General features: G+C 40.2%; 1 protein-coding gene across 11 annotated transcripts in view; it reads right to left on the reverse strand.

Annotated features, from left to right (window-relative positions):
• Nucleotides 1-2,095: 2,095 nt before the first annotated feature.
• Nucleotides 2,096-23,825, reverse strand: part of foxp2 (forkhead box P2) — a 101,975-nt gene continuing 80,245 nt past the window's right edge. For 6 of the 11 annotated variants that reach the window (XM_079622316.1, XM_079622310.1, XM_079622312.1 and 3 more), the window contains 10 exons: nucleotides 20,791-20,878; nucleotides 17,652-17,735; nucleotides 14,334-14,544; nucleotides 13,748-13,824; nucleotides 13,518-13,619; nucleotides 11,361-11,482; nucleotides 11,189-11,258; nucleotides 10,368-10,579; nucleotides 9,973-10,002; nucleotides 2,096-5,334 (listed from right to left, as the gene is read on the reverse strand). In XM_079622316.1, coding sequence (XP_079478442.1) covers nucleotides 5,190-5,334; nucleotides 9,973-10,002; nucleotides 10,368-10,579; nucleotides 11,189-11,258; nucleotides 11,361-11,482; nucleotides 13,518-13,619; nucleotides 13,748-13,824; nucleotides 14,334-14,544; nucleotides 17,652-17,735; nucleotides 20,791-20,878 — 1,141 coding nt within the window. In that variant the 3' untranslated portion in view covers nucleotides 2,096-5,189. The remainder of the gene's footprint in view (nucleotides 5,335-9,972; nucleotides 10,003-10,367; nucleotides 10,580-11,188; nucleotides 11,259-11,360; nucleotides 11,483-13,517; nucleotides 13,620-13,747; nucleotides 13,825-14,333; nucleotides 14,545-17,651; nucleotides 17,736-20,790; nucleotides 20,879-23,825) is intronic. The other 5 variants (XM_079622308.1, XM_079622314.1, XM_079622313.1 and 2 more) reach the window with 1 other exon arrangement.

Below are 23,825 nucleotides of genomic sequence, written 5' to 3' on the forward strand. Positions count from 1 at the left end.
CTTTCATAGACAACCTAGGAAGAAGGGAAGGTCTCGTTTTTTTAAGTTTTGGTAAGCTGTTCACACATTGGCAATACAAAAAGTGATTAATACATAATAATTCTTATATATATACCCCCTTTAAAGAGAACATGCAATTGTCATTAGTAGACTATTGCACCAGTGGATGTTTATGACAAGACCTTTACCTAAAGAACAAAATTTATGCTGACCTATTTCAGCTCTTTCAGTTCATGTGGAAAAGGCTTGCACCACTATCCCATTCTTTTATTCATTGCTCTGTAAATAACTCCGCTTTATGAAAAGCAGCGAATGTGACTCACGGATACCTCTAACCACAAGCCATTATTATTTCATGGCCTTTGAAAGAGGGGTCTGTAATGTGGCTCACACTTTAATGTCTGCGCTCGCTCTGATGTTGTGTGGTACACAGCGGCCCTTGTTGCACGTTGTGTGCCATCCCTCACTTGAATTCACAAACACTTCCAAGTGCATAAAAAGCACAGTAGAATAGCGTCCTGAGAGGCTCTGCAACGTGGAAACAGCCGGAGTAACTGCAGCAAACTGGGCGCAGGGGGGCGTTTTGATTGGGTGAAGCCTAAAAAAATCTGAATTCTTCTCAGTGACCAGTGGAGAACCTGCTAAAAGACATATTCTCAGGCGTCTGGTAGCTCAGTCTAAAGTCGAATCCCTTCAGAGTAAAAAGCCAGAGACGGAGCGGCCCATCAGTCAGGCTAAACCTGTTATGCATGAAAATGAGCGACGGGGTCACACCAGGGACTTGAGTTCAATCACGGCCCGCCTGAGCACCTGCCCGTGACTTTGACAAGTTTGCTTTTAGAATTTTACAATTTCTTGCAAATTTGTGGTCAACGCATTTCAATTTCAAAGGCAGAAATGAGGTTAAATCGCATCTGTCTGCGCTGACCTCAAATAAAACGTGCCGTTTCCTTGGGAAAAGGGTTCATTTGTTTGATCAGAGTAAAACCAGGATAAGAAATAAGATAATTTAACACCCACAAGCATGCTTTTCTTAAAGGCACAGTGTGCAATTTTTTACAATCTTAATCTTGAGCTAAATTTAAATTGAGAGACCATTGAAAGTTTGACATCTGTTGGATTAAACATCGATCTGTATGTATTAGTGTCCTGAAACAGCAAGATTGGCTCAGCAAATAGCGTGAGTTTGGGGCGTGACTATCTGTTTTAAAACAATCCACTTTTGTTTGCTTAGAAAGTGCAGAAAAGTCAATAACAAAGAATCTCAGCGAATCGACTACATGCAGGCTACGCAGAAGGCCCGGCTCTATGCATTATTGCTTGCAAATAAACCGATCCTCTACATCGTGCTTTCAGTGTTCATGTAAACACATAACACACGCTGCAACTCAACTAGGGGCCTCAGATCGAAAGAAAGCAGCAAAAAATGCATGGAAGATGGGCCGTTTCCCCCACAGAGGCCCGACTGCATCCCAAATAGCCTTTTCAAGTAAGCTGTGCCGGGCCACGCTCTCTCTCTCCTCAGATCAAAGCCGGGGACGGAGAACACGGGCCGAGTCCATTACGAGCACCTCATCTAAACAACACTCGAGGTGCCGGGAGCCGGAACAAAGCCGTGTAAGTCCGCTATTAAAGTTTTATTGTTTTTCTTTTTCCCCGCCTCTCTTTTCAGAGATGTTTTTGAGTTCCTGCGACAAATTCCTCCACGTTGCATTTCCACATTGGCTTTATTCTACAAAGGCTGCGTCTTTGTAGAATAAAAGATATATGTGTACAAAAAAAAAAAGGAGAAAAAAAGTAAGAACTCCCTGATGTTGGAGGTAGACAGTTGCTTTTCAAATCCTAGTTTTGGTCCTTTATTTTATTCAGCAGTGAAAAGCCATGAATACAGAAAATAATAACGGCCGTTACAGTTCTCAATCGTGACCTCTACTCTCGCAGAAATCCGTAACATATGGACACAGTACACGGTAATGAAAAGTATCAAAAAGGAGTCTCGATTCGAAGGAAACGAAACCAAACTGAAAGGCAAAAACAACCAAAAGGTATTCACCAATTACATAAACATGTTTTTTTTTTGTTTTTTTTTGCTACAGTCCCAATTTACTGTATACATAGGGGATCATATTCCCGGAGAATGATAGTTATTAGAAAGGATACATGACTCAACTGCCAGACGTAATGCTTCAGAACGTATGCACAGAGGTACAAGCAATAAATACACACATTAGGAAAAGCCTTACAGCTACGCAACGCAGATGCAGGAAAAGCAGGTTTGCTATTCTTAGCAAGCAATGAGAGAACAGTAAAAATTCATGAAATTCAGGAAAGAAAAAGAAAAAAAAACACTTAGCTTTTTAGCTTAGAAAAAAATGTCTGGTAAATTCATGGGTCCACCAACATTTTTTTTTGTATCTTTTTACATAATATGCACAATTATCAAAATACAGACAAAATCATCCCAGAAAAAAACCCAGACAATCCTAAAATCTATTGGAGGAGATTGCCGATCTGGAGGTTCTTCTGGTATTATGTGCAAGCAACTATTTTAGACATTTTTTTAAAATGTTTTTACAAAACCCATGCAAACTCTACAGGAAATATGCATTCTGTGGCTGAGAGTTTCTTTTGTCCATCATCATCATCATCATCATCTCCCCCCGGAAACAGAATAGCTGAGGTATGCACACGTTATGCACTTAGTCCATCAACATCATCATCCTGACGCTTTATTATATGTGTTAATTAATTCTTATTTCCAGTCCACCAAATGAATTTAGACATGCATTTTTTAATAACACAATATCCCCTTACAGGTATTTTTACATATTCATTCTACAAATGTCTGAGGACAAACTAGTTCAATGCAAACCTTCCACATCTGCCTTTGGGAATGTAAACTGGCGCTTTTGGCGAAGTCCTGCGTGAATTAGGCGGAAAAATGTGTCGGTGGCGTTCTAACGACTCGTGCAATCTGCCATTTTTTCATGTTGTGAAGAGGTAGAAGCCTTTTTTGGATAAGTGGGAGAACCCTTTTTGTATCTTCTTATTCAAAGACGCTGTGTCCTTTTATTTGGTGCCATAAAATTATTATGAATGTCATCTTCAAGTCAATTTGCTGACTCCAGCAAAGGATAAGGGATACGCTTTGTTCCTGGATCCAGCTCCGCTGCCTTATTATTAGTGTGTGTGTGTGTGTGTGTGTGTGTTTGTGTGTGCTAAACTAGCAGCCAACCCCTCGGTTTGGCACGAAACGGGAACAACTGCACAGTATGTTTCACACAGACAGATACAAACTTTGACATTATCGGTTACAACACAAAGCAGTTATCCGTTTCAAATGGGTTTTCTGCATTAGAGAACAATCAAAGAAAGTGAAAGAAGAAAAGGAAACAGGCTTTGCGTTATTTTCATCTCCATCTGCTGTATAAGAAGAGGCAGAAATCTGTATAACTTTGGTTTGACTGAAAAAGAAACTTTTAACTTTAAAGCAACAACCGCTTTTCCTTGATGACATCGGCAACGTTTGAATAAAAGCGAGCGATCACTTCTGGTTTCACTTCAAATAACTGGTTGCTACTTATACACAAACCTTCCCATGATCCAACACCAGGTGTGTCTGTATAGCCATGAATTATACAATGAGTCTGAATCAATGGAGCAAAGCAAACGTCCTCTTCCTGTCATGGCTCTGTTATTTGCTTTTACAATATAACCAAGCCACATCATTTCATATCGACTTGAAATCATGACTTTTTTGGCTTCACTAGATATCTTAAAGTTTGGTTATTATATTTTTCGGTTTCGGCTCTGAAGAAATTGACGGATATAAGACATGACACGCTGGACAGTCACAATGAACAGTACATTTCACTAGTAAAAACGATGACAAGATGGCTTACGCAAATAATAATAAAGGAATACAAAAGTAAATGAAAAAAAAAGACGTTTTTTTCTGCACTTCCACATAGTTATTTTGGTCATGATCCATTTATAGCTGCTCTCTGGCCCTCATGACGGTAGTCGACTGGAGGTCTTCCCGTTTCACTGGCAAACAGGGCCGAGCGACATCACGAGGCCAGAGCGAGAGCTCCGTCTGCCGATCAAATTACATCTTTATCTTTGTACAGGGCTAAAGGAGACAATCCCAGAGGTTATTCGAAGGTAGTTAGTGGAAAAAAACAACCAAAAAACTTCTCTTTGTACTAGTTAAAGTCACAGAAGACTGACCAAAGAGTCTGGCGGCTTCTGTCTAAGCTATTGGCCGTTGATAGTGTTGGCTTTGGTTTCTAGCTGTTGCCTGTGACTCTTTGCAGGTAGACAAAGCTTTAGAACAAGGAGGTAAAGAGACTAGAAGAATTTTTTTTCTTTTTCTTGCGTGTTTTTCCTCTCAGCGGTCGAGTTGCCCCTGAATCACATTTCACGTTTTCAGCAGAAACAGAGCTAGTGAGACTCGAGACCTACTTTTTTGTGTACTTGTTTTTGGACGGCTGCAACAGTCTTGATACCACGGTTGTGTTATTGACGTGACTTTAGGAAATGCCATTTACAGTTGGTGGTGCCGCAAACATGACTTGAAATGAACATAAGCTTAGTCGCAGGAGGAACAAAATGACAACAATGAAAAAAAAAAATAACAACAACAAAAAAACTGCTTTTTTTTCTTCTTTTTTTAACATTTTGTCGACATACAGGCAGTGACACTAATTTTTGATACTACTCATGTGCAAAAAATAACAGAGCAACAACTTGAATTGAACCAGCAATTGCATCTAACACCGACGACTACTGTGGCTTGGATATTCACAAACGTAAAACTTCTTTTTTTTGGCAGTATATGTGGCCGTTGGCTTTCTACAGAACGGACTCGCTCCCGTTTCGCTTCTGTCTTTTTCGGTCCATGAGCCTCGTGTTCGTTGTGTGAGGTGGCCAAGCTGATTCGAATGAAGTCTTGTCCTTTTGTTCTTCCTTTTATGTTTGTTTTTAAAAAGCAGACGTCTCATGTCTGTCCATCTGTGGTCCCTAAAGATCTGCGGTATAGATTTTCTTCGGGCCAGTCTCCAGATGCATGCTAAATAAATACTCCCGCCTGCTGCGTCCAGTCTTTTTGCGTTTGCGGTGGTTGTGTGTTAGTTGAGGGGCGGGGCCTGAAAGGGGCAGAACCACTGCAGAGGGGTGGGGCAAAATAGTCATTCCAGGTCCTCCGATAGGTTGCCCTCCTCAAGCTCCCGGTCATCATCCAGCTCAGGACTGTGATTGGCTGTGGTCACCAATGACATCGGACAGTCCTCGTCGTCCATGTTTAGTGGCTCCTCCTTGACGTGAATTGGATGCCTGCGGAAAAGACAGATGATCAACATTTAGAGGAAGTCTCTTGCACTAACAAAGGCTGCAGTTATTTGAACAAAACTACAATAACAACAGTTTAACAACAATTTAAAATGTTTCTATTTTTATATTTTAAAAAGTAATTTATTCCTGTGATTTTCAGCAGTCATTACTTCAGTCTTCAGTGTAACATGATTTTCACAAATCATTATAAAATATGCTGATTTAGTGCTGAAAAAACTTTTCTTTAAATTTATTTTTATGAATCGTCAGATCAAAAGGAAAAGCATTTATTTGAAATATATATATATATATTTTGTAACTTAAAAATCTTTACAGTCACTTTTGATCAATTTAATGTGTATTTCCTGAATAAAGGTTTTTAGGTGAAAAACATTCTTACAGATCCCAAACTTTACAACAGTAGTTCATATAATAATAATAATAATAAGGGTAGGCTAATCATGATTTATATGACCATTTAAAAGATTTATTTAGCGATAATGATCATCTAACTGCACATAATCCCACTTATTACTTACTACATAGATAAAGAAATGTACATTACATATTATTAGAGTTCGAATGACTTTGTTATACTGGAATGAAAGAGACAACTTGCACAGCTACACAGTGACTGACCAATCACACTCAAGTATTCCAGGAAGCTGTCAAAGTAAGTCCTCCTTAAGCATTGTCAACATAAATGCAACTAAGATCTAATTACAAAACGGTAATGAAATAAGTGTAAACTCATCACTCACATCCAACATGGCATTGGAGAAAAACTTAACTCAAGATGTCTGTGTTTTTAAAGTTGCAAAAAAAGCGTTAACAGCAATTAAACCGCCGATTAATGAAGCGTGTGTGGAAACGTGAACGCGTTGACAGTAAAATATGCTCGCCGCTGAGAAGTTTACTGATGGCACCTGCTATTTAAAAGGGAAAAAAGAAGTAGCTGCAGCCCCATTATAAATAATGGAGAATTTCTCATCCTCTCGCCCCTGGAGCAAGGGGGGGTTTGTTGGGTGGGTGGGATAGAGTAGAGCTTTTTTTATTTTTTTATCTTGTTAATAGAAAGTGCAGGCCTTCGTTAATATGCAGGGGCCGTGGTGGCACTTCTCGAGTGAGGAGACAACCTGCAGCTAGACTCCGCCATTAATCAACTTCAGACTGCCAGTTGCCTCGGACACCATGATCCATGTTTTTAACTCCAAATGGATGAATATCTTTACCGACTGTCAATAAATGTAGGGAGGAGGGTAAAAAAAAAATCACGAAGCGGTTTAGCGAGGAGCGGCGAGATGCCGAAGAGAGGGCGGAAGTTAGGTTACTAACAAGAATAATAACTCTGTCATACACAAACAAGGCTTAACATGATCTCGGGCACTTGGCAGGGAGAGAGGTTTGTGCTACCATGATAAATCTGACAAAACCTAATTATTTCTGACACGTCGGATGCATCAGGAAATCCCGCTGGACTGGAGAGAGAGAGAGAGAGAGAGAGAGAGGGAGAGTGAGAGAGAGAGTGAGAGAGAGAGAGAGAGAGAGAGAGAGAGAGAGAGAGAGAGAGAGAGAGAGAGAGAGAGAGAGAGAGAGAGAGAGAGGAATCCTTATCAACTAGTCTCTGTATTAGGCCGTGTCTGGCTGCTCTCTCCTGGGTCGCGCTCATCAATGGCACGGGGAACTTTGAATATGAAAAGAATTTTAAAAGGTACAGATTACTTTAATATTTATAGCAAAATAGATTAATATTCAGATGTGGAAGTGGCAGGATGTTTCTGTCTCCTGTACTCGGCTACGTGAGCTGGAGAGAAATGGGGCGACTGTCGGACCACCACAGTGATATATTTCACAGCCTCAAGAAATACCTGCGAATTAAAAACTTCTCCCTCCTTTATTAAAGCAATTAATTCAAGCACAATAGTGTCTGGTTGTCACACAGTGTAATCTCGGGTAGATACAGCACCATCGGCCTTTAATATAGTTCTTTTTCGTTTGACTAATTTAACAGTTTTATATGATTTTCATAATTTTATGGAATTCATTATTGTAATGTTTGTAAACAGTTAACAATGTCTTTTATAGCACCATTTTGTTACAGTCGCTGCTTATTACTGAAGTTCTTTCCCGTTTTTTTTTTCATGCAATTGTGTGTAATCTCCGCTGCATTTATCGTACGATAACAAACTGATACACACTTGAGGAAATAATGCAGCAACAAATGGCAAAGCTTTAGTCTTCAAACTATGGCATTTTGGGTGGGAATATCCCATCATGCCTTGCTCTCATTGGTATATTCATCTGCAATTTTGTTATTTTAATTTGTCATCAATTTTATTAGTTTTTATCATTTAACAGGCATTACAGCCATACCAATGAATCTATAATGTTTACATCTATTTTGTCATCATACCGGTAGTTTTACTGTGTATCCTCTGCCATCATAGTCATAATAATGATGCTATAATGTTAAGAAACGTCTATTTGGGACCAAAAAAATGGGATAATGTTTTGTCCGCTGCATTTATCGCTCAATAACAAACTGATACATATTTATATTTACACAAATGATCAAGCTTTGGTCTTCAAAAAGTGTTGATTTAGACAAGAATATCCCATCATGCCATTCTCTCAGTATCTTCACCTGCAATTACATGTTTTAATGTTGTAATTTTTTTTTTTTTACTGCTCTTACAGCCATAACAATGAAGCTATAACGTTAGTAAACATCAACTTTGTCATAATGTTTGATGGGGCCACAAAAGACACCGTTGACCGTCAGCGCTCACCTAATGTTCCGCTGGCCACATTTATCGTACAATAACAAACAGATATACTTAAAGATATTACGGCGAGACAAATGATCCCGGTCGGTCCGACGTTCCACTGGCCATTAAGCTCGACACAGGCCTTTACTCCTAATGTGAAGAAGCATGGCTTACAGCTTTCATTTGCATTAATTATAAATCAGCGGCATGCTAGTGAGGTTGGAGGAGGAAGGAGAGAGGAAGAGAGAAATGATTAGTCCTCGCCGTCCCTTCTCCACTGTATTAAGATGTCAGGACGAGACATTTAGTGTTTAATGAGAGGCTGGCATGAGAAAGTCTGGCACAGCACTCAAGTAAGACACTTCCCTAAACCACAATGATCAGAGACGACTATTACGGCAAACACCACTATTTTCAAGTGTGTTTGTGCAAACGTGTGGGTTTAACCGCGTTTTATTACATTGTTCTCTGGAATGCTTGATTTTGATTGGTCAGTCACAGCAAATAGTGATTAAATATGTATATTTATTTATTACTGCAAAAAAAGTTTAGGCACTAAGCTTGCTTTTTTTAAATGACTGCACGTCATCCCTTAAAAACGAGGGTAAAGGAGCAGTTTGCAACCCATTTTACTTCCACGAAGTGAGTGAAACTGATAAACAATGAGCAAAAATGCAGGACCTGATTTTATCCATCGAGAATTCACTGGATAAAATGTGCATTAATAAAAAAACAATTTTTTTTTTACATTGAAGAGACTGTTAGATGATCATATTGTATTTTGCTTATATAAAAGCAAGCTTAAATTGTTCTCCTCTAAAGAGATATGGCAAAAATCCTATGTGTACGAGCGTGGTTATCTGGTCTGATGCCATTAATGCAACATGTTCAGAGAAAGGTTAGTCTAATTGTTCTGTTTCTCAGGAGACAAAATGTGAATGTGTTGTCCTCTTTAGCTTCTTCATTATTAAATGCAGCCCAGAAAAAGCCGCTCGCAAAACATACTTCTTCCATTTTGGGCATGTACAGGTCATGTAAGAGAGATTTCACCTTTTTTGAGCATTTATGTCTTAACGCTTCAGCCAGAAAGAGAGAAAATATGAAAGACCGAGAGGAGCGAAAGAGAGCGAGAGAGGGGTCTGAAAACACCAGACTTAACTGTCCATTATTAAAAGTTAAATAACCTGAGGGAGTGAATACACAGGGATTCTGTCTGGATCTCAGATTTGGCCCACTTCACACTACTGTCCCACTTCTGAATCAAACACACTCCCATTAACACACATTTCTGGAGCGTGCCGTGCGGTGTGTTTTTTAGCTAATAGTGTCTTTGGGTTAGCATTAGCAACTGAAAACGCATGAAACTCAAATGTGTGTGTGCGCACGAGTCTGACTGCGTATGACACACTTCTCGCTGCCCTTGTGCTACTATCTTTGGCTCGGTAAACACAGCCATCCAGCATGAGTGACATCACTGATTAGGGCGAGCACATGTTCTATATCACCATTCCTCCGACCGGCACCGCATTAATCTTTCATCAGCCCGTGCTCTCTCTCTCTCTCTCTCTCTCTCTCTGAGCCATTAAAAAAGATGGAAAGGCAAAGATTTTAAAGTAATTAATGATATAGTTAGCTTCTAAATATTAATAGGAACGGTCTTGCATAAAATATAACATCTAAACCTCTGCGATGTGGACAGTGGGGTAATTACAAGGGAATCTATAATTATGGCAGCCTTTCACTTCTTACCTATTTATAGGTAATCCAAGAACCAAATGTACACTTAACCCCAGGTCTAGATGATTTTGTGTGTTTCTTTTTTTTGAGCATATGAAATTTAAATGTAATTTAGGAACCTTGCAAATATACATACCACTGCAAGTTCAGTGCTAAAACTCCTGATCTGAAAGAACAAAATGTTTAAATATTTTATTATAAGTAATAATTTTATTTTTATAATAATGAATCATTTTGGGATCTTAAATACAAAACAAAACTGACCCCATATACTTAAAAAAATGCACTGGCCTTTTTTTTGCACAATTCATTTTTATAATTTTACATCATTTTTACATGTTTTTTTCTTTTCAGCTGGTGTAATTGCTGATTAAAATACAAGCAATATTAGCCAAAAAAAAAAAAAAAATCATAATATACTTTTCATGATCCAAGCAAATTTTGTTGGATAAAATCAAGCCCTGCCCATTACATCCCACTGAATATTTTCGAAATAACTTGAGATGTGTCCAAATGCACGAGTGAACTTACAGTTGGGTCTGCGGGGAGTATCCGGGACTGCTGTGTCCGTTAGTGTCCAGGTGATCTAACGTGCCGTTGAGGTCTTCATGCGTGCTGCCCTGCAATAGGCCGGTCGGGCTGCCGCTCATCAGTCCATGAGGACTCGCCCCCATCATACCTGACGCGCTATTCATCAAGCCTGGATTACCCAGCAACGGCAAAGAGGTCTCCGCCAACGCAGCCTATGAGAAAAAAAGAGAGAGAGGGAATAGTTACACTCAAGCATTTTCAGCAGGCGGTGTGTCGCAGCGCACGGCTTCCAGCTCGTTCAAGATGATCTCCTCTTTTTTATTGAGTTACTTCCGAATTATTGCTGAAGAATCAGTCTCTCCGTATGATAAAAACAGAAGAGAACTGCCAGGAAAAAACAACAACGGGAGAGTTTTGAAGTTAAGAGAACAATCTCTTCACCTTACAAGACAGGCCTCAAATGAACAGCGAATAAAGAAAGCACAAGCATCCACATGATAATGAAACCATCCCAAACTTTACCTCAAAACAGTTAAAGAAAAAAAAAAGACTCCTGACATTTTTGCCTCCTGCACATTAAAGTTAGATACAGTAATTAAATTTTAAAGTTTTTGCCACGAGCAGCTCGCTGGCCGACACTGCGAAGCCAAATCATTTATGACAGTTTGGATAAATATTAATGATTATGCCCTCGCATTTGCACAGGCTGCTATCAATCTGAGGCCAGGCTGGGGGAGAAGGTACCTGCCTCTACCACACGGTGTCCTTCTAGACTCTCACTGCCTGTGCCAACCTCACACACACACACACACACACGTTACCTGTAAGCTGGCGTTGAGAGCCGCTCCATAACCCAGACTGGATGGCAGGTTCTTGACCAGCGTCGGGCTCCTGAACACAACAACACAAATGTTGATTAACAACACAAATACTATTAATCTGACTGTAACAACATCTGAAAGACATGTATACTGTATTTGTGTGTGTGTGTACCCTGTTATCTTCTGAGATCTACGTTTCTGATATTCCATTTCATCCACGGTCCACACGGCACCCTTCACGTTCTCCACCCGGACAAAACACTTGTGCAGGCTGAGGTTGTGTCGCACTGCGTTCTGTTAAACATACAAATGTGGAATTACAGTTAGGCATATTTACTCCAATAGATGTGCATATTTACCAGTGCATATTATTCAAAAAATAATAATAATTTGTATATATAATATATATATTTTTTAAAGCTTTCTGTTGTCATAACCAAGGCCACATAGGTGGAGAACATATTAACCAATAATATCACAGCCACATTTTCACTATCCTAAAATAAAATCATTTTATGCCCCAATATCATCTACAGCAGACTATTTTTGTTGTAACATGTTATGGCAGATTCAACTAAATATGGGATATGGGATAAATATGGCAGATAAAACGAAATTATGGGACATTTTTCACCAGTTAGTTTTTTTTTAAGCAGAAGTAAATTATCTTACAATAATTAAGAACACAAAAATACATTTATTCCGTTTTTCAAAATGACCCATAAACACTCTTTCATAATCATGAAGCATTGTAAGAAATAATAATAAAATAAAGAAAATACGGCAAGTCTCCTATGTCGCCATAATAGAATCTAATTAAAACATGCAGCAAAGAAGCCAAATAATAACCTTTGCTCATATTACATTTTTTCATGTTTTATTTGAGGGGTGGGTGTTTTTTGCTCTAAGAAAAGGGAGAGAGAGGAATATAAAAAAAAAAACCCTCATAAGCAGATCTCGCATCTGACCTGAAAATCCCAGGATTTGATTGATCTTAATGCCCATGGCTCTGAATATGATAATTTTAATATTAATGAGCAAATGAGCAGTTTTATTATGCATGCTATATAGTTATAACTAATAAGCTGGCGGGGCTGAGAGCTCGATCCCCAAGCTGAGCTGATGAGACCAAGCACAGATATTAAATCACCTTTCATTCCTTTTTAAAAATTCTCTCTGTTAATCAAATGACAAGCCCGTCACCAGCCGGCCCTGCCTGGGCCCTCACAAAAGAGCAGGGAGGATCCAAATGGAAATTCCTGCTCCGCTATTGTAGAAGGAGGGACCCGAATATGCTGAAAGCCCCTGCTTTGCCTCTTTGTTCCAGTCGGGACTAGATTAAAATATTTCGGTTGATAAGGACAGAGGCAAAGAGAGCTGGAAACAGGGATGCATTTGCGGCTACAAGGCCATCAAATGCCTAAAAACGCTCATTCAAGCGTCTCCGAACAGGCGCTCCGGCAGTCAATGAGTCGTGGCCCAGCATGCATCTGTACGGGGAGCTATTGCACACCCTTGTGGAGCTGTAATCATACACCAGCATCATTAGCAATCCAAATCCAAATTAATTCACTTTGCTAAATCTAGTGCTGGGAAATGCTTCGCATGCTGATGAGAGCCGGAGAAACCTTTGAGAGGTTAAGAGAGGAAAAAACGGACGTGTACTGTATCTTATCGACACGCACCGCCACCCTGTCTAAAAATAGAGGATGGTTTTTATTGTATCCTCCTTTTCTTTTTATCCCCGTCTGACAATGTATTTGGTGGGACAGAGATACAAATGAGGCCTTTTGTCCTGGGAAATAAAGCGTGTTTCCTGGATGACAGAGGCATTAGCAGGTCTTAACCTCGCTCTCCATTTGTCTTGTTCTCCTTGGCTTTTTGTCTGGCCGCATGAGTTATAGTGTGTACGAAGCCTCGGCTGACATCAACAACAACAAGAAAAGGGATGTAGCGGTGTGCGTCGTCTACAAGGCAAACAGCCATCCTTCAACGTAATTAACCAATAATATGCAGGGTGGGGAAGGAGAAAAAATGAAAAGGAGACACTGAGAAAGCAGTAATACGCCACGTCTAACAAAAGGTGCTGATGATTGAGTGGCTGGTTAGTAATTAGCGCGTCAGAGCACACACCTCCCCGTCAAGACTAGGCTATTAATTGCACCAAATTAGAAAATGATATCAGAGGCTGAATTATTCTTTCACTTGTCACAGAGTGAGCGGGCGAGCGAGAGCTAGATAAAGAGAGAATTCGCCCTTTTCAGGAGGCAGGTTCAAAAGAGGCGCAATCGCTGCTAATCGGCCCTCACAGGCCACCGTAACACGTTACCTTCCAGGTGGCGGCGTTGCGTCTGAAGTAGGCGAAGGTGCGTGTGAACCAGCTGTAGATTTCGTTGAGCGTTAGCTGCATGTCACCTGACTCCATGATAGCCTGCGATGAGATGCCATTAAGCGGTGCGTTAGAGACTGGAGTGCGTCAAGGCTCTCTCACCCAGACTTAATTCAAGCAGCAATTAATTACAATCTAATCAGGCTAAAGCTAATTTATTTCCCACTCACCTGCCTGATGAGGGTTGCATAAGTAAACGGTGGCCTGACGTCAGCGTTCTTGTAAAACTCGTAGTTTGGGGCGATCTCTGCGGAGAAAAAGAAATAAAGAAAGCGTAAGAAGCAGCAGATAAATAAAAAAATAAACCAGTGTCGCCACCTGGGATAATTGCTAAACGCGCCTCCGCCAGGAATTCATTCAGGATTTTATCAAATTAAAACGGCAGAGGCGGAAGGAGTTGGGGGGGGGGGACACCTCAAATCAGCATTTTACATGTCCAACTAAATACATTTTTAATTAATCTCTCTCTGGAGAAATCTTAAACATTAACACGCTCATGAAATTAGAGCCCACGTCGATATTTTGTATGTGTTTGAATAATTCATGCCTTCCCGCTGCTCCGAACACTTGCACAAGACCAGTAAATATAAACATCAAACAAGAAGATGTTTTTACATGCATCGCCTTCTTGAATATTGCATTATTTTATATTTGCCTGTAATTAAAATGCATTGAATATTGATGATTTGATTTGAGCCAGATTTGCATAAAAAAAGCTCACTGGAACAAACAGGCACAAAAAAAGCTTCTACAAACCTGAGGACAAGGCCATGGAGTATTTGTCGGTGTGGCGTCTGCGCATGGCGCCCATGCTGGGCACGTTGGCTGGACTGAGAACGTTGGGCACCTGGGGCATCTGGGAAAGGGGCGTGACTGGAGCAGTGGGCGTGGTGGGTGTCTGAGGTAAGTTGGGGGGTGAGACAGATGGGAGGTTCTTTGACATTGTGACGCTGGAAACGAGATTCAGCTGTAGAAGAGAGAGAGAGAGAGAGAGAGCGCACGTTTTAAACGAGTGCTGGCTCATTCCTACAGCTGTGTTTCCCCTAATAAGCATAGGAGGAAGCAGCCAATCTGCACTAATTACAGGATGAAATTGTATCATAAGAATTCTAATTAGAGCACGCTGTTAAAGATTATCTAATGATCAGGCTGTGAGTTATCCCAGCCCATCTCTATCCCATAAGAGCTCCCTGGATGCAAAGCACACACACAGTGAGGAGATCACCTGGCTTTCTGCCATAGCCTGGTACCTCGCTAGTGATCCGTCTCGCTTTCTTCCTGTCGTACCAACCAAACACAGTGGCAGGTTTTTAATCAATACGCACTTATACGGATTTTCCTCCTCCACTTTTTTGTGTCCCAACTTCACCCGAGTGGAAAATTCCATCCTGACCTTTAGTCTCACTGGTAATTCCTTTGAATGGTAATGACATCATTACATATTCAAACCAAATTGCCTTAATTGCGAATTGGCAGGCGGAATTCCGGTGCTTTTGGAATTGAAAACGACCGCCGGTTGAACATCAACAATCGCTTGTGGCACGTGTTGATAAATACAATGAAATGTCAAGCTGGCTATTCTCAGGCGACCGCGTGGCTGCTCTATAGACAATTACAGCTCCACTTATAATGATAATGAGATAATGCCAACACAGAGAGTGGCACGCGCTATACCACTGTGAGAAAATCAATGACTCCTCTAGGGGAATGTTGTATTCTGGCTAACGACTGGAACTAAGACCTTGAAAGGAAATTAATGACAGAGACGTGATGTCTACCAGAGGGATGTCTTAGCAAAAGGGTAAACGGTTATGTTTTTGACATCACAACATCACATGCTGAGTAAATACTTGTGTCTTACTCTTAAAGTCAATATGAAATTAAAAAGGACCCCATTTACTTCTAAAACGTGCTCTTGGTCTTACTGTGAACAATTTATTGGTGCACATTATTAAAACAAATAAAATTAATTAATGAGTGAATAAATTATAAATAAATACTGTGATTTTACCACATTTAATATACGGTTATATTTTTAAATTCACCACAGATGTTGAAAACATTACAAAAAAAGCAACACTACAGTTAGCAATAATTGTGTGCATTATACTAATAAATTTAGCTTTCTAATATGAGACACAAATACAGTTTTTGTGCGAAATGTATTGCCATTTGTACCCTGCTTGCAAAAACACAGTTTAATGTGTAAAATACATTGTATAATTCGTCAGGGCCTGGGTCACGGCACCAGATTTAAGGATTGTCCTTCTGAATGTCTTTCTCATTGCAGCCAAACCACTGCATCAGCCTGTAATTACACAGTACTCATCTAAAAAGGTTTTGATACACTGTCAAACACTGCTAAAAAGCACTTCATAATAAATCCTATCAGTAGTGAGTGAGTGAGTGAGTGAGCGAGCGGGGAAACAGATAGAGAGTGTGCTGCATGTATATTTAAAATGTTAAGACAAGATTTTCCTTCCTTCTCCTCACCTGGTTACGGCAACAAGCGTAACATGTTTGCAGGCATACAATCCGGTGTTTGCAAAATGGAATTTATTAAAGCTTAACTGAGCAGGAGTGAATGAGACATAGGGATCAGCCCTTTACTACTGCTGCTCATCTGAATATATATTCAAGGTTGGCTGAGAGGAAGGGAAGGGGTTGGGAAAAAAGAGCCCCTCATTATTCAGGACTAGCAGCCTTGGTAACTTTGATTTTCAGCCATCCATGGCATGGCCAAAAGGTAACATTTAATGAAGTGCCATTCAGAGTTTAAATGGGGTCGTATAACAGTGTACCCGCACCCTGTGTTGGGCTACTGATAGCTGTTGAGCGTTTGTCGGTGCTCATTTTGTCGTGCTAATAAATTCGCACTATTAATATTTATCAAATGTGTGGGATGGTTCTCTGATGGCCCTGTGTGTACGAGGGTGTGAAAGTACCGCCCTATTATCTCTAACATCCCTTTTTTGCGGGGAGGATACACGTGTTCTCTTTTGTACCTGTGAAACCGATAACGCTGAAGCGCTCGCGTGAGCCCAACACTTGCACTAAAAGACAAAAAGGAGCGTGCCGAAAAAAATCGCAGACCCTCGCTGATTATTTAAGAACTCGCCATTAATTGCTCATCATCAAATGCAATTAGCAGTCCTTTCATGTGCGGTTTATGTAATGTAATACTTCATTAATATTATTCATTCGTATGCGGTTGTGGATTATAGGCTGAACGTTTTTTATTAGAGTCGATTTCACCGTGCTGCTGGAGTTCTGAGAATGGAAAAAAAAAAAAAAAAAACCTTGAATAATAAATCGACAGAGGTGAGCAGTCGATTCCTGATGGATTTACAGGATAATTATTCTGTCTTGTGATTATCTGCTTTATACGGTGGGAGGTGATGAGAAAAATTATACTGGTGAAATTAGCTACTTGCTAAGCGGCGGAAACACATTAACAATGTTTTCCCAGGCAAAATATTGAATATCTAATAAATAATTCTGATAAATAATATTTATCACAGCCTACTCTCTTTTGTAAACACTTTCATTTCCAGAACAACACTCTGTGTCTTTTGTATTTTGCTTTTGATGAATGGTTAAGAACATATTTGGGTGAAAATCTGATGTTTTTTTCTCTACAGGGATCAAGACAGATGGGCCGTTTTCAAATATTGCTCCATTTTTTTCTTCAAATACACCGCAATATCTCTGACTGTTTACAGATTACGGGTTATTTCTTTACAGATCATCTTATCACAGTTTCTACCTATCATTTCAAACTGTTTGTTTTCTGAAACAAAACGTCTTCCCCCTACTTTAAGTGTGCCAGCGGTCGCGGTGCTAAATAGCTTTTACCCGCCAATAGGTTGTTTGCCGTGCTAAAGCCATCAGAGTGTAATGGCTCTGCGTTTTTGGTTGAGATCGGGTGTATGATTTAATGCTCTCTCCTTCCTGATAGGGTCCCAAGAAAGCAGGCATTACAAATCCCATTCTCCTCTCATCCTCCAGCCGTGTTTAGAGAGCTCATTTACCATCCGAGTCCTGTTTACTGTACGCGTACCAATATGCACTCACCGGTTTTGGTGATGGTTTGGGCTCTGAAGGCCTCATGTGCAAGTGTGCCATCATCGCCTGAAGACGCTCACGTTCTTTAGAAAGCTGTTAGTGGAAAGAGGGAGGAAGAGAGAGAGAGCGAGAGAAAAAAAAGAAAACAGACCAGTTTTAGAAATGAGTGATTTTCCCCAGACTACCACAGTAATACATCTTGTTATCGAGCTTGTCTGCTTGTAATAAATCCTGCATACGGCCGAACAGGCTTCCTTAAGCTTGCCTCAAAGAAACAGACATAAAGCAGCGGTTCTCGCAACCCAAAAAAGTCTGTTCTGATGGGGTCATGGACAGCTGCAAAACAACAATGTTAAATGCAAATAAAAATAAACTTGAGTATAGTTCAGATAGAACAGCTGTGAGGAGAGAAAACATCACATATCTTGTCCAAAGCATCAACTTTTTTTTAGAGCAAGTTCACTTGGAAATTGGTAATATTGGTAATACTCTTCCTCTTTATGCACTTAAATTGACTGTATTTCTTTAGTGAATTTTTTTTGGTTAATGTTTAAAACATATTAGTATTTGCAGAAATACCCAAGATGAATAAATGCGTAAAAGTATACGTTTATATATAAATAAAAAAAAACATTATTTTATGTATTCAACTTTGTTGCAAAGTGTTTTCCTTTTATGTTTGATTTTAAGGACATCTTTGTTGCTTTAAGATGATAAAAATAGTGTTGTACTGTGTTGGACACCTGAAGCAAAACCAGTTGAGAACCACTGAGAGCGAGAGCGAGAGAGAGAGCGAGAGAGAGAGCGAGAGAGAGAGAGAGAGAGAGAGAGAGAGAGAGAGGCAGATTCAAGCTAAGATAAGAGAACCATTCCTCGTGGTGCGGTGATGGAGAGCTGAAGGTGGTGCTCGGAGGTCACAGAAAACAAATAGCACTTCATCTTTTTGTCAATAGCAGAATTTAGGTCAGCAAAGCTCTGACAGTAACAAGATACTCAGGCCATAAATTAGAGGGGTCCTGGTCGTCGACTCAAAGTCCTGTGGACACTGTTAGGGCTGGACTGGATCTAGCAGCTGCCGAGAGGTGAAGGGGTCCCGCAAACAGAGTGCCAGTCGGTCCCGCCTCCCTGCCTCCTCCCGGGTCCTCTGAGGTCCAGTTAGTGCCCCGGCGATCTGTTATCATCAATCTAACTCACGGAGAGTGACAGGGACCGGCCCGCACAGCACACCGCCTTGAACTCCACCAGCGAGCCGGGATCCGAGCTCTGAACCGGGCCTCATTACCACTGACGGAGGACAAAAAAGGAAAAAAGCCCGGAAAATATCCCAGAAGGACAGAAAACAGCAGCGCTGCTGTAATTGGTCACAGTGTAAGCACGCCGGCTTTGTGGTATAAGCGAACAAGAGAACAAGTCAAGGGAGAAATCGTGATGTCCGTCTGTTATTTTACATATAAACAAGAATTATTCATCGTTCTGTTTCAAGAGCCCAACAAATAAATAGGGAGGGTTTCGCCGAGCGTAAAAACCTTTAAAGGTTGAGGGGAACGCTTGGCTTGCATTCAGATGGGCATCACGGAGGCTTAGAGGGGCCACGATCAGAGAGCAATCCACACTACAAAGGCAAGGCGGCTTTTTGCGCGAGTAAACGTCAGGGAACGGCGAGATCTACATAAAAAAACTAAGCACAGGCCGCAAAAACACAGCAAGAGAAACCGGTTATTTATTTGAAATTAACAGAAGAAGGATGGATTTTAACCCCAGCGCAACCCTTACGGCGTATCCCATGGTGCACCGGAAGGTGTGAGGCAAAGGACAGCGCGTTAACTGGCGGGAGAGATGGCCGCAGCGCTGAGTAATAGCATCCCTCAATCACTGCTCTCATTATCTCGCCAGCGTGACACCTTAATAAGGTCACGCTCTAGCTACTGAAAATAGTGGCTCTCTTTAGAGGTTCCTTCAGGTGCAAAGTGTATTTAATTAACACAGTCCAGCCCAGATGCGCGCATATTAATTGGACGGGAGAGAAAATAAGCACAAACTCTGATTCAATTATAAAGGCCTGTGATGGTTTTCACCTTTGTTGGGATGGGTTTGCTCAAGGTGTCCCTTGTGCATTTTTACAGTTTATGCGCTGCAAGTTTTTTATGGCAACAAGCTAATTAATGAAATGCAATAGAAATGTTTGGTGTTATGCTGCAAAAAAGCGGTTAAAGTTCAACAAGTGTGTTTTAAAGACAACATGAAATAAAAATTGACATGATTTACTTTTATTAAGGCCAACATGTGTGTACTGAGCACCCACTTTTCACGATTCATTCAAGTCCTGATGACAAAATTAAGTCGCTTTATATATTTTCTGCTTTTAATACATAACAAATGCAAAAATCGGCTTTCCGAACACTCCCACTGTCTGTCATTGGTCAGATAAACAGATCAACAGCCCAGTGTTTACAGACGTTGTTATCCAAAGAAAAACACCACAGGCAATTTATATTGTTATAAGAGCTAATAATATTTGCAATACACAATGCTAAGTTTCAAGTATAAGCTAGGGTTACACTTTATTTTAAAGTGACGTAGTTACATTGTACTTACTCAAAAGTACAGAGTAATAATAATGAACTACATGTACTTACTATAGATTTATGGTTAGGATTAGTTATGCATCATTTACTGTTATTACTATAGTAAGTACATGTAGTAACGTGTAACTATGTCACCTTAAAATAAAGTGTTACATAAGCTAGTATGCGAACTAGGTAAAGCTAAGCTTTGTCAGTTTTGGTTAAACGTTTGTGAAGAAATTAGCCTACAAATCACACATGAATTGTAAACTCCATGTCAATCCATGTTATCTTTAAAGTGAAAATTACAATTCTGTCATTTACTCACCTTTGTGTTCCAAACCTGTATGACTTGCTTTCTTCTGCTGAGAAACAATGAAAGTCAATGGCGTCCAAACCAATGCTAAACCAAATTGACTTGTATGGATACACAACATTTTCTTTTGTGTTCCACAGAAGAAAGAAAGTCATAGAGGTTTGCTTTGAATAACATAAGGGTGAGTAAAGGATGTAAGAACTGTAATTGTTTTGGCTGAACTGTTCTTTTCAGTGTGTATGTGTTTATATTCATGAGTCTACTGTACCTGAATCTCTAGCTGCTGTACCACCTGCATCTGTACTCGGCACTGGGCGGTACTCCTGTCGTCCAGAGCGTGCTCATTGTTAAGGTGCCTGTAGGCAAACAGGAGAAACTGATGAAAAACCATCCCCACATACACACTCGGGCTGAACTAATAATAAGCGGTTGCTGTTGATCAACTACCACCGCTGTTGATGAATATGATTTCTGGATTACAGGACGTCCAGCCCATTAGCTTTTAACAAACCGCCGCTGTCTAACAAGTGTGTCTCTCGCTTGCTGAAAGCCGGTGTTTAACATCACAATAGAGCGACTGTCATGCGAATGAGAGGCAGCGCTCAGAACACAACGGCTTATGAGGGATGTTGGCGTACAAAAGGCCTCGCGCAGAGGTTTTGTCTTCTACATTTATCAAGAAATAAATATAATAAATGCAATTTAACTCGAGTAACGTTTAAAAAGCGCCTCCTACGAAGAGTGCATTATTCTGTCGACATATTAAATGTATCTACTCATCCTTTCATTAGAATATTACGCAGGAAAAAAACCCACTTCAGACTGCAAGAGCAGTCAATGACGGTTTTCCTTGATTGGATTTTGTCTGCAGGACACAAAAGAAGCCCACCATTAAAATAGACCTTTATTCCCGGCAAACGCACGGAGGCGAAAAGGTTTTTAAAAGTGTTGTGATGTTCGGTAATGAGCCTCTATCTAAATTATCATTGGTGACAAACCCACAAAGCGCTCTTTTAGAAGACATGCTTGTGAAATGCCAATGCTGCCACTCTCTTTCCTGTAATTATAGGTTAGCTTGCAGACCCTTCAATGATCATTTACAGTACAACCTCCAGTGCATTAGTGTGAGCTTAAATTGCGCACACACACACGCGCATGCAAACACACCCACCCACACCGAGCTAGTTTTAACACTACTAAGCATTTTCTCTATTCATTCTCTATTCATAGCGCCAGCTATTGTTTATGTGCAAAACGCAAAATAACAACGTATTCATAATCCTCCTCAAACACGCCAATCAAAGCAGAGGACATTTGAGAACACAATGGCCACCGCTACCTTTCAATTACGCCTGTGCCCATTTAAAATTATTTCATTCCATCACGCCCGCTTTTGCTATTGTAACCGTTTCAGGTCTAATGCTCAGATATTCTCCATTATAAATCAAGAGTGAGATAGCATTGAAAAAAAAAAAATGGTGAGGATGACTGGAGAGCCGGTGCCTTTCTCCGGCCCCGTGCCTAATTGCTGTTTCAGAATGCGCATGCAAAGGGGCATTTCATTAATCATGTAATCAGGTCCCTCGCAGGGAACTAATGCTGCAAATACCCTTTTCATTTCAATGCTCATAATGCTATCTTGGGCACTTGATGTATGGTGGATGTCATAAATTACAGCTGCTTCAAAAGCCACGACTGGCTAGTTCCTCTGTCCCGACAGGTAGCTTGCTAAATAACACATCTTATCTTGCACGCCCCGTTTCTCATTAGCGACCATCTAGATCTTAATCTCGTTTCCTTGTTTCTTTTAGGAACGTGAGGTTTTCTTTTCTAATGGAAGCCCGTTTCCACTTCCAAGTGTATAAAGAAAGAATTGGAAAGTTTAAAACTTTAGGTTCTTTAAGCATTTTTTGGACTAGAAATAGTTGTTAGTGTCATTAGTGTAAGACATGAAGGTTACAATTGTAAAATATAATGTAAGTTGTATGAAAAAAATTATTTTGAAAATATTAAAATCGCAATTAAGAGGGAAAAAAATTGGGAAAGTATGACGTGACAATTATAAGATATAGTCACAATTTATTGAAAAAACTAATAATTATTTGTGATAAAGTGACAATTAACAAGAAAGAATTGCAAGAAAAATATTGTGATACGACTATAAGCAATAAAATCGCAATTGTGAGAAATTAAATTGCAATTATGTGAAACATCAATAAATTGGGAAAATATTAAGTAAAACTGTAAAATAGTCACAATTAATAGAAGAAATAACATTTAATATATATAGTAATAATTATGAAACATAAATGACTAATTGTGAGATATAAAGTTAAATTAAATGGCAATGACCTTTTTTAGTAGCCAGCAGAAAAACATATCGTACAACAGTCTTTTGCGAGTGCTAACGTTAGCCAGTTAACGTTGGTGATTACATCCAGATTACTGCATGGCTATGAAATATTCAGGCTGTAGGTGTTTGACTATGCATTGATAAAAGCAGGGGGCTGGAGGGGGGTTGGATGCAGTCACCAATATCTCTTAATGAGCCTGTGGCGCTGGGTTTAGTTCAAACAGAGAGGTGAGAGGAGAATGAGACGGGCCGCCCGCTCGCTCTGAGCAAACATCTCTGGAGCCGCCTGTAATTTATGGGTCACTTTATAGGCATATTGATTTTTGTTTTGAGATGGGGAATGAGGGCTATGATGGTCTAAGAAACAGATGGACAGGTACGCAACGGACTGAAAAGTGCATTTGAAAACCACAGATGGAATAAAATCAGTTGAGTTAAAGCTAGCTGCAAAATATATGCTTTAAATCTCACAATCTCTTCCAGTCAATGCGGACCAATCAAATCATTATGCTAATTTCAAAGGACTCATCTCCCTCAACCGGACATGGGCTTGATTAATCAAACCAGGGACTTCCCTGTTGGCTTTCATGAGCTCCCAGTTTAAGACGCCGCAGTTTAAGTGGTGGAAGCTCGACAGGTTGCTTCACCAGTGTTAAATGTTAGGTAGGGGAAAAAGAAAGATACATTTCCCGGCAAAAGCCTGATTAAGACAGGCAAGGATTTGTTTACTGAGATGAGATACACAAGCCCTTATTGCGTCAACATTGGAAAGACGCTACTGCAAATGCTAGCATGCGATGACAGCGTGTCAATCTTTATTACAGGCCAGCTGTATTTTTCTCTCCACACTCGTCCTGACTCTTCTCAAGCATGTGAGAGCAAATCAATAAGAGAACTAGGGCAGCAATCTGGAGCTTAAACAATAACAAAATCGCCTGCGTGGCAGAACA

Source organism: Phoxinus phoxinus (genome assembly GCF_949152265.1).
Source record: "Phoxinus phoxinus genome assembly, chromosome: 9".
NCBI lineage: Eukaryota > Metazoa > Chordata > Actinopteri > Cypriniformes > Leuciscidae > Phoxinus > Phoxinus phoxinus.